This window comes from Eurypyga helias, unplaced genomic scaffold (genome assembly GCF_000690775.1).
Source record: "Eurypyga helias isolate BGI_N326 unplaced genomic scaffold, ASM69077v1 scaffold21545, whole genome shotgun sequence".
Taxonomy (NCBI): domain Eukaryota; kingdom Metazoa; phylum Chordata; class Aves; order Eurypygiformes; family Eurypygidae; genus Eurypyga; species Eurypyga helias.
In genome coordinates, this window is record NW_010251215.1 from 1 (window position 1) to 10,036 (window position 10,036).

General features: G+C 50.3%; 1 protein-coding gene across 1 annotated transcript in view; it reads right to left on the minus strand.

Annotated features, from left to right (window-relative positions):
- Positions 1–207: 207 nt before the first annotated feature.
- NEMF (nuclear export mediator factor) overlaps positions 208–10,036 on the minus strand; it is a gene marked incomplete at its 3' end in the record, with an annotated part of 13,789 nt that continues 3,960 nt past the window's right edge. Inside the window, exons 6-18 of the mRNA XM_010151961.1 lie at positions 8,447–8,533; positions 7,240–7,316; positions 6,676–6,746; positions 6,510–6,585; positions 5,410–5,472; positions 5,010–5,087; positions 4,437–4,645; positions 3,927–4,112; positions 3,407–3,470; positions 2,592–2,680; positions 1,841–1,944; positions 1,378–1,440; positions 208–320 (exon numbers count right to left, since the gene is read on the minus strand). Of these exons, the coding sequence (XP_010150263.1) occupies positions 208–320; positions 1,378–1,440; positions 1,841–1,944; positions 2,592–2,680; positions 3,407–3,470; positions 3,927–4,112; positions 4,437–4,645; positions 5,010–5,087; positions 5,410–5,472; positions 6,510–6,585; positions 6,676–6,746; positions 7,240–7,316; positions 8,447–8,533 (1,280 nt within the window). The remainder of the gene's footprint in view (positions 321–1,377; positions 1,441–1,840; positions 1,945–2,591; positions 2,681–3,406; positions 3,471–3,926; positions 4,113–4,436; positions 4,646–5,009; positions 5,088–5,409; positions 5,473–6,509; positions 6,586–6,675; positions 6,747–7,239; positions 7,317–8,446; positions 8,534–10,036) is intronic.

Here is a 10,036-nt window from a genome sequence, read left to right on the forward strand (position 1 = left end):
CCTGGCTGAACCCAGCACACCAGCAGAGCTCACCCCTCCACCCCCAGCCCTCAGCACGGCACAGCCAGGGAGAACCCGCAAGGAGCAGAATCAGAGAACAGAAGCTTCACCCTCATCCACCCGTTCCCACACAGACACTCTGTCTGCAGTTGCACACCGACTCCTCCAGATGTTCTGTCGGCAAAGCTCAGGCACGAGCATCCTCACCTGGTTGTGGGAGACCCACCAAGCACTGGTGACAATGCGGGCGTCCCAGGCTGCGCTGTAGCACAAGGCCATCGTGCCTGCCTCCGTCAGCGTTCGGGGAGGGATCGGTTCACCTACAGAGTAACGGCCAGCACATCAGTGAATGCGATCCATGCACAACAGACGGAATTTTCCAACTTCCACGTGTGCCCTAATCCAGTGTGTGAGCTTTCTGGGGGCCCTGGGCAGAGACAACGCGGCCTGGCTAAGCCTGAAGGCAGCAGGGACAGAGCGTCAGCAGCTGCTCTTCACTTGCCCAGCAGAGGCTGAAGCCAGCCGTGCTACTGCCCCTTCCTCAGCCCAGCTCTGCAAGGGAGCAGTAACGGTGCTCCCCGCAACACAAGGCCGACTCCCACCGCTTCCCGGGAACGGGGCGCAGACAGGGTGCGCACGGCTTGTCTGCCCTGAGATCCATCCCACCGCGTTAATGCTTCCTTTTTCCAAGGGCAGAGAGTGACAGGACAAGGGGCGACAGGTTTGAATGGAAAGAGGGAGATTGAGAGGGGACATCAGGAAGGAATTCTTCCTGGAGAGGGTGGGGAGGCACTGGAACAGGATGCCCAGAGAAGCTGTGGATGCCCCATCCCTGGGAGTGTCCAAGGCCAGGCTGGATGAGGCTTGGAGCAACCTGGTCTAGTGGAAGATGTCCCTGCCCATGGCAGGGAGTGGGACTGGGTGGGCTTTAAGGGCCCTCCCCACCCAAACCATGCTGTGATTCCCTGCTGAGATCAGCACCCTCTGTCAGCCCCCAAACTGCTCTCTCCACTCATCAAAGCCTCAGCAGGACTCCAGGTCCCGTGCCCAGCAGCAGGCACTTGCACCGCCGCCTCCGCCAGCGACTAATGCTTGTCCCTGTAAGCACAGCTCCATCGCTCCTTCCCAACAGGAACTGAGCTGAGCAACTGCCAGCAGCCAGTCATGGCTGGGGAGAAGCAGCGGCGGTCAGTGACAGCCTGATCTTGGAAGGGCTGACGCCTCTCACATCCCAAGGGATACGTCTGCTGGAGCTGGGTACCACCGCAAGAAGGGATGGCAGCTCGCCAGGCTGGGCTCAGACACGCAGTGCACTGACTGCCCGTTCCTGTGCCCCCCGGCTTCCTCCAGTCCCTGCCCCAGCCCCACACAAGGTACCTGATGGGTTCTTGATCACACAGCTCGTGGCCCCGTGGAGGTCGGCATGCACATATATGTCCCCTGGAAAAGAAGTGACACGCGGTAACTACACAGATCACTCGAGTGAAGGTGAAGGTCCTGACCCGGAAACGGCTGTTTTGGTTGCAAGGAGCAGGATGGGAAGAGGATGCAGAAACCTCTCAGTCCATCCAAGTTGCTCCAGGGAGAATCAGCTCCTTTGCTCCTGACGGGACTCAGTCCAACTGACCCTCAGCCCACAGTGCTGGAGGGTGCAGTCTCCCACAGCAGAGCCCCCAGCGCTCCTCGGACAACACACGCAGAGTCTCACCATCACCAAAGTTCCCTTCTACCCAAGACCCAACGTAAGAACAAGCCAGACAGACCTTCCCTGTCGCTCTTTTGCACATGCAAACCTGGAAAGCAAGAGAAACCGATACACGCCACTTACACAGAGTCTCACCTGATTTGAGATAGCGCTTGACAATCAGCTCATTCTGCTGCTGATCTCTTCCAGCAATAATAAGGTAATTCTCAGAACTAACGAACCACAGGAACTTCTCAAACCTGCCAAATTACATCAGTGCGTTGTGTGAAAACCTCCTGGAACTAACAGAACAGTACCAAGGTATTTTTATAGCAAACACTATGAATAGCCGTCTTGGCACCTACTCCTTACTAAGGACCCTGCGCACGGTGGCACGTCCATCCACACGCCTGGGCCATAAAGACGAGGCGTGGTACGAGTATCACGTCACTGCCAACCCTATTTTGAGACGAAACGAGCCGTCACCACAAAGTCCAGCTGCCTCCTATTATTTTCATGTAATAATTCAGTTACTAGACTATCAAAAGCTTTGGAGTTTTGTTTTGGGCTATCGTTCTTGGGTTTGGTTTTTTAATAAAAATCTGTTACTGTTTCACAGAACTGCCTTGAAGTGTCGGTGAAGTTCCCCATTTTTACTAAGCCCATATTCCCAGCTGTGTTAAAAGGAAAAAGCTACAAGTCCCTGTCCACTGAGCTTTCCCAGGCAAAGGCATTCACAGGATCAGGCCAGCATCTTCAAGGAGCCACTGTAAGAAGACTCAACACAAAGCGTGGTGCTTAGAAATCGCACGTAACTCCACCTCTAAGCTAGCGCAGACTCAGCCCATCTGTCGTTCGAGACCTGTGCGCATTCACGGGACGGTAACGACAACGAAACTGTACTTGCCAATAGACTTTTCTCGCTTTCTGAATGGTGGTAACTGTCTGAACTTCCCTCAGTGTCTGCTTCGTCTTCTTCTCAGCTGATTTAAAGGCCTGTTTAGACAGAAAGCACGATCACAGGAATCACAAAACGGAGAGATGAACAGTAGGAAGGTTGGTGGGAGGCATCTCTGAACGTTTCCAGAGCGCAGACTCCACACGCAGGCCTGCGCTCCCCACACGCTGTCCTAAAATCTTCATGCCTCCCCGCCTGGGGTAGCTGCCCCGTGAAGATTATCAGGTCTTTGGGCTGGCACCGATTTTCCACTCCCGCCTCCCTAAGTCCAGGCCGCTCGCTCTCTCCACTCAGCACCTGCCTCGTGTGATCCTGGTGGAAACAGCAGGGATCCGCAGTCCTCTGTGCAGTCAGCTTAAAAGCTTGAGAGTGGAGCAGCCCTGGTTGGTTGGTTTTACCTTTCACATCTCATCAACAGGTTTAAATTGACAGTGGGGAGGTTTAGATTGGATATGAGGAGGGAATTCTTCCTGGAGAGGGTGGGGATGCACTGGGACAGGTTGCCCAGAGAAGCTGTGGATGCCCCATCCCTGGAAGTGTCCAAGGCCAGGCTGGAGGAGGCTTGGAGCAACCTGGTCTAGTGGAACGTGTCCCTGCCCGTGGCAGGGGGGTTGGAGCTGGATGGTCTTTAAGGTCCCTTCCCACCCAAACCATTCTGTGATTCTGTCAGGGCTACCTGGACCAAAGGCCAAGTTTGGGTTTTCCACTCATCAGTGACAGGAACTTGGCTTTTAAATATTCTTGAAAAACAAAGAAAAAAATACCTTTTCTGCAGCTTCTACCGTCTTCTGAGTCTTCTTGGCTGCGTGTCTTTTGTGATCATAGTACCTGCCAAACAGGAGTTTGGATCTGGAATCCCAGTGGGTTCGCTCACCTGCACAATGTGCTTATCCCAGGGTTCTACACTCGCCGTTAGCGTCCGGCTCTCAGAAGGTTTTATTTTTAGCCCCGCTCCCAGGGATTAGTCTTCACCCGAGAAGAGCACCCGGTGAAGTCCGTCCCCTCCCCAGACGAAGCGCCGCAGCTAGGAGCCATTCTGCTCCTCGCGTCGCCGCGCAGGGCTACACTGAACGTTCCAGTCACATGGACTGGGGGCTGGCTGGGGGCTGGCTGCCGTGCAGCACAGAGACTGGGGTTGGCCCAAGAACACGTCCGAGAGCTCAGGGCAAGCCACCCACTTCACTGTCCCACCTTGGACACAGAGCCCTTCCTGTGCCAGCGCTAACGACCGCAAGCAGGCGGAAGCGCCCGCTACCCAAGCACGCCCCCACTGCAACACCTTACTTCTTGGCATTGGCGTACGCAGACAAACTGAGATCCACGTCAACTAACGACGGTTTGTTTTTCTGAGGTTTCTTCAACTGTTTGTTTTTATTCTTTTTCTTTTTTCCCTTGGGTTCTTCCGTTTCTTCTTTCTCTAACTCGGCATCCTCCTCCTCCTCCTCCTCTTCAGATAACACGTACGGGTTCCTAAAAGCACGGGACATGAGGCGATTGAGATGAGAGGGCTGGTTATTTCTTACCCGCAGTGAGGATGGGGTGATCTGTAAGTAGATGATCTGTAAGGTCCCTTCCAACCCAAACCAGTCTGTGATTCTATTACAGTAACCAAATTACTATGACATTTGAAAGAAGGCATCCCTCTCTGCTCACAGAACTATGTTCTCTTCCTGCTGCTGAAGGAAAGCCGGAACGCTTTAAACACCGATGCACCAGCCAAGAAGGTACCGGCCTGCTACACAGCTCACCCGGTCGGTCCCTGCGTGTGGTACAGGGGATCTGCAACGTGCTCACCTCAGCAGCATCGTGATATGATTTGTCTGAAGCTTCAGTTCTTTGATAGCACTTGCAACGGGGTCTCCCTGCGCTTGGGCTTCTTTAACGATCGCTCCGATCTCTGTCCAGTCGATCTGGTTGGCTAACGCACTACGGACCACCTGGATGGCTCGGTCGACGATCTCCAAGTTCATTTCTATAAGTTCTCCTTTTATCTTATCAGCTTCCTTAAGGAAAGAAAAAGGTTTAAACCCACTGAAGCTCAACACACCGCAATAGTTTTAAAAAAATGAAAGTAGGGATTAATATTGAGATGAAATCCGTGAGTGGCATCGACGCCATCACAGGGGCAACCTGACTCTGCAAGCACAGCAGCACGGGCACGTTTTGGTGAGAGGTACAAAGCCCTCCCAAGGCAGCAGAGCCCCACTGGGCGGGCCCAGATGTCCTGAGGGGCTACAGGGTGCACACTGGCAACAGAAGGCTCCGCTCTGGGGTCTCACGCGAGCTGCAGCCACCAGCACCAGCAGGTGCAACTTTGCAAGAGCGTTCCACACCTCTGTAGTCCAAAAGACAAAATCTCAGCCTCACCTGAGCTTGCTGAAGAGCTTCTAGTCTGTGCTCATGATCCCTACGGACATTTTCCAGTTTCTTCAATGCTTGTTTTTCCTTTTAAAAATAAGAAAGGTAGAAAAATACGGGTACAAATGGCAACGTATCACCTAATCACCGCAAGACATTAAGTAGAGCACACCCGCACAGAAAAATAGAAGAGCCTAAGAGACACAGTCTCCAAAATATCACTGTTAATGGTATTACTTGTGTTCCAGGCAGCACCAACTACATCACACACTTTGAAACCCAGCCCCTGACCACCACCGACTCTGCACTTCCACAGCCAAACCAAGGAATGACCCCTCCCCCTGCCCCAGGCTACGAGAACGAAACGAAGCAGAAAAGCCCCCTCGGCAACTCGCAGACGACAGCCTACCTGCTGCAATGCTTTCAGATCAATTTTCTGTCCCTCGAGCTTGGAGTAGAACTCGTCTGCTGCCTGCGAGAGAAAGATCCATTTTAAGGAGGTTGCGTTAACCTGTACCAGCAACAAGCAGGCAGAGGAGGTTCTGCCCAGGAGAGGTGGCTGCAAAACAGCAGAAGAGGAGGCAGATGCTAAACCAGGGTTCAATAACCTCCTTTACCTTTGCAGGAGTCAAGTTGAGCAAGAGACGCAAGGCTGTGTCTCACTGCAAATCAGGGGCTACGCACGAGTAAATAAATGTATCGCCCACGTTTTTTACTAAGAAATAATGAAAAAGAAGCTGCTGTTTGCCCGTGTGCTCTAGATAACTGCAATTACAGACCTATCTGCCCCGAATTCCGGCTGTTACAACAGGTCAGATAAAATAAAAACACCACCACCAATAAAAATAGAGCAAAACCCACAAAAACCCTAGAAAGTACACCAAAGAACTGCTCCTGGTGGGGTGTCCCCACTGCCAGACACTGCTTAAAGTAAAAGAGGAGGAAGGTTTTAGGCTGCTTGGATCATCAGTGCTGTGAAGGAGATGACAGGCGTTCAGCCAAGAAGCAGGAAAGGCAAATGAAATGGGAATTCTGGAGGTCAAGGTTAGGAACAACACACAGTTAACGAGTTCAGATGTTAATAAGTCAAGGGGCAGGAAGGACAACACTCAGGAAAAGACTGAATCAGGTGCCTGAAGCTTTCAAAGCCGTCACTGGCAAAGTATAAATCTGATGACTGTGACGACTGTTTGCCTCCAGCGATAACTCGGCGTCTCAACTCTCCACTAACAGAAGGTCTGACCAGCCACCTTCCCCGCAGGTCCAACACGTGCCTCTGTGCAGCGTCGCGCGCCGCACATTGGCCACGGGATCCAGGACAATGCCGCTCAGCAGCAGCCAAAAGGCCCTGGTTGTCAGCCTTTTCTGCGTAAAACATTTACCCATAACATTAAGCACCCCTTCCATGGCCTCCGTTTCCATTAACAACTTCTGCACTATGTTTTCATTAGTCTTTTTAGCATCAATCAATTAAAGCACTTAAGTACAGTATCAGCAAAAGCACTGTACCTTATTGAATGAGTCAAATTCCAAGTACGGACATTTTGAATGTTGAGAAAACAAGAAAGGATGAAATTCCTCATATCTGTAAAATACACAGTTGATATTATCACCTGAAAACTAATTTATGTTATGCAGACTAGTAGAAAAAGTAATAAACATTTCAAATATTTACGTGTAAATATCTTCTGCTGGTTTATCCGCTTCCAGACTTGGCTTTTTCTCCCTTTTCTGGATAATATAACCCTAAAGGAACACATAAATACGTCATCAGGGTTTGTCTTTGAGAACAGATCCCCCTCATCTTGGCACGGCAGCAAGTTTCAGGTGCGAAGCCACGGATCAGCGTGAGACAGTAATTCATTCTAGCAGAGAGGTGTTGTGGCACAAGCGATGTGACTGACTGAGCAAAGCCCTGACCTCTGGCTTGTCTTGACTCCAGCTTATCCCAGAAAACAAGGTGAACTCCTCTTACAAACCTACATCCATCCTACAGCTCTGCTGAAGCCCTCCCTGCTGTTAAAGCCCAAGTGCAATTCTCACGGGACCCACACAACCTCTAAATGATTTCACGGCTGCCCATCCAGTGCAAGGAAGCAAGTTTTAGCCCCATCACTACCCGGAGCCCATGCTCACAGAATAAAATCCGTGGCGTCTGACGGCAGGAACGAGCACGTGCTGCCCACTACCCACTGAATTTTGGCTTTCCAGCACAGCCGATAACCAAGCTGAGACCCACCTTCCCACTGAAGCTGTCGGTCAGTGTCATGTATTCTTCCGCTTTCTCTAAAGCACTGAGCACTTTTTCAATATTTTCTAAAGAGAGGGAGAGGAGAAAAGTCTTTTAAAACACCCAGAATTTGGGATTTTTTAATTAAAAAATCCATATAGGTATTTCCAAGACATAATTATTCAAGTTTCAGAAAAAAATAATCCAGATCCATATAACAGTAAAACTGCAGAGGCAAAACATCAACCAGCAGCTGTGAGGAGTTACTTGTTTGCTACAAAGCTGACTTGTCACAGCACCATAATGCAGTAGGAAGTATAAAATCCTTTGGGTTTATGGCAGATATAAAGCACATGAGAAAAGTAAGACGACAGGAAAAAATCTATTCTGACTTTACTGCCCAAATCCACAATTCCCCAATATATGTAAAGCTGCTTTATCAAATCTCCAGTGTTTGCTATAGACAAAGGAAGACTTCGAGGCTCGCTCTCCCATACAGGATCCCTGTAAAACATCCCTTTACGTAGCCAGAGTTCACCTGATGTGTAAGCTGGTGTCTCATTACCAAACCGTTGAGACTGTAGGAGGAATCTGATGTTTCATCCCCAGTACAGTCACAGTTCAAGAGTTTTAGAGTGAACAGGGTTGGTCCCCAACCTAAAAACACTGCAGTATATCATAGATCACAGGTTGGTTTGGGTTGGAAGGGCCCTTAAAGCCCATCCAGTTCCAACCCCCCCACCATGGGCAGGGACACCTTCCACTAGACCAGGTTGCTCCAAGCCTCATCCAGCCTGGCCTTGGACACTCCCAGGGATGGGGCATCCACAGCTTCTCTGGACAACCTGTCCCAGTGCTCCCTACCCTCTCCAGGAAGAATTTCTTCCTGATATCAAATCTAAATCTCCCCACTTTCAATTTAATCCCGTTACCCCTTGTCCTGTCACTCCCTGCCCTTGTAAAAAGTCCCCCCCATCTCCCTTGTAGCCCCCCCAGGCACTGGAAGGTGCTATAAGGTCTCCCCGGAGCCTTCTCTTCTCCAGGCTGAACACCCCAACTCTCTCAGCCTGTCCCCAAAGCAGAGGTGCTCCATATAAAACCATATGGTCACAACTCAAGGTTTAAGGATCACTCATCTCTTTGGGAAAAAATACTACTTAGACATAAAAATTACTGTATTTGTAGTACAGCCTTTAAAATGCTATTTCCTACATACCTTTACTTTCCATGTGCTGATCTATTTTGACAGAACCAGAAAATCCAGCTTCTATAAGGCAATGCTCAATAAGAGTGGCTCCATAAGCTGTAAAAAAAAAAAAAAGAATCATCTGTAGAAAACATTCACCATGACATTTTCTATTCCCATTAAAACCGTGAGAACTTGGAAGGGTCTAGAGAGAGGATACACAGGAAAGATGGACTTCACTGAATGAAACCTTTACATTTAAAAGGGGGTGGGAGTCACAGAATGGTTTGTGTGGGGAGGGATCTTAAAGCCCACCCAGTCCCACCCCCTGCCATGGGCAGGGACACCTTCCACTAGACCAGGTTGCTCAAAGCCTCATCCAGCCTGGCCTTGGACACTCCCAGGGATGGGGCATCCACAGCTTCTCTGGGCAATCTGTACCACTGCCTCAACACACTCTGCAGGAAAAATTTCTTCCTGATATCTAATCTAAATCTCCCCACTTTCAATTTAAACCCGTTACCCCTTGTCCTGTCACTACAGTCCCTTGTAAAAAGTCCCCCCCAGCTTCCTTGTAGCCCCTTCAGGCACTGGAAGGTGCTATCAGGTTGTGTAGGAAACCCAACGAGGGTGGCAAACTGCCTGGCCTGGGGGTAATAAAGGGCGAAGCCATGCAAACTCTGCAGCTTCAAAGAAAGAACTAGGAAAAAGCTGGGAAAGCCAAATGTGAAACAGGAGTGACACAGGAAACAGACGCAGCCCCGTTTGGAGAGGGTGCAGGGAAGGAGCAAATGAAAACAGATACACAAGCTCCTGCAAAGATGCTTAAAGAGTAAGAAATGATGAGGCCATGGAAAACCAGGTTTAACTTAGAACATCGAGAACAAGCCAAGCAGAAACATGATGGAAGGAGACAACCACTGGGACAGTGCGGCATCAAGCTTAGAATGAGGTAGGTGACCTCAGAGCAGGCAAAGAGGATGTCAGAGTCCAAACAAATTAACAAGATTAATTCATTAACTTGAAAAAGCCCAGCACAATCCCATGGGAATGAAATCCTGGAGATGAAGTATTAGGGCTACAGTCTTAACGGCCTGCACGGAGCTGCTGGTCACCCTAATGTGCAGAGGGACAGCCAAGAGGCTGTGAAAGCAGGACACAGAACAGCGAAACCAGGTTTCAATCATCCCAGCCTGGCTGGAGAGAAGTAACCTCATGGTAAAAGGCTGACACCAAAATTCACCTGGATCCATGCTAGTTGATCCAACAAATGCCCAAGAAATCTCCTACAGGCATTCGCAGCTCAAAAGGGAAGATCACACGCAGCAAGGAAGCTTCTTAGGAGGTCTTAGGATATAGACCAGTTGGAGCGAGTCCAGAGGAGGCCACCGAGATGATCAGAGGGCTGGAGCCCCTCTGCTGTGATGAAAGGCTGAGAGAGTTGGGCTTGTTCAGCCTGGAGAAGAGAAGGCTCCGGGGAGACCTTATTGCAGCCTTCCAGTGCCTGGGGGGCTACAAGGAAGCTGGGGGGGACTTTTTACAAGGGCAGGGAGTGACAGGACAAGGGGTGACGGGTTTAAATTGAAAGTGGGGAGGTTTAGATTAGATATCAGGAAGGAA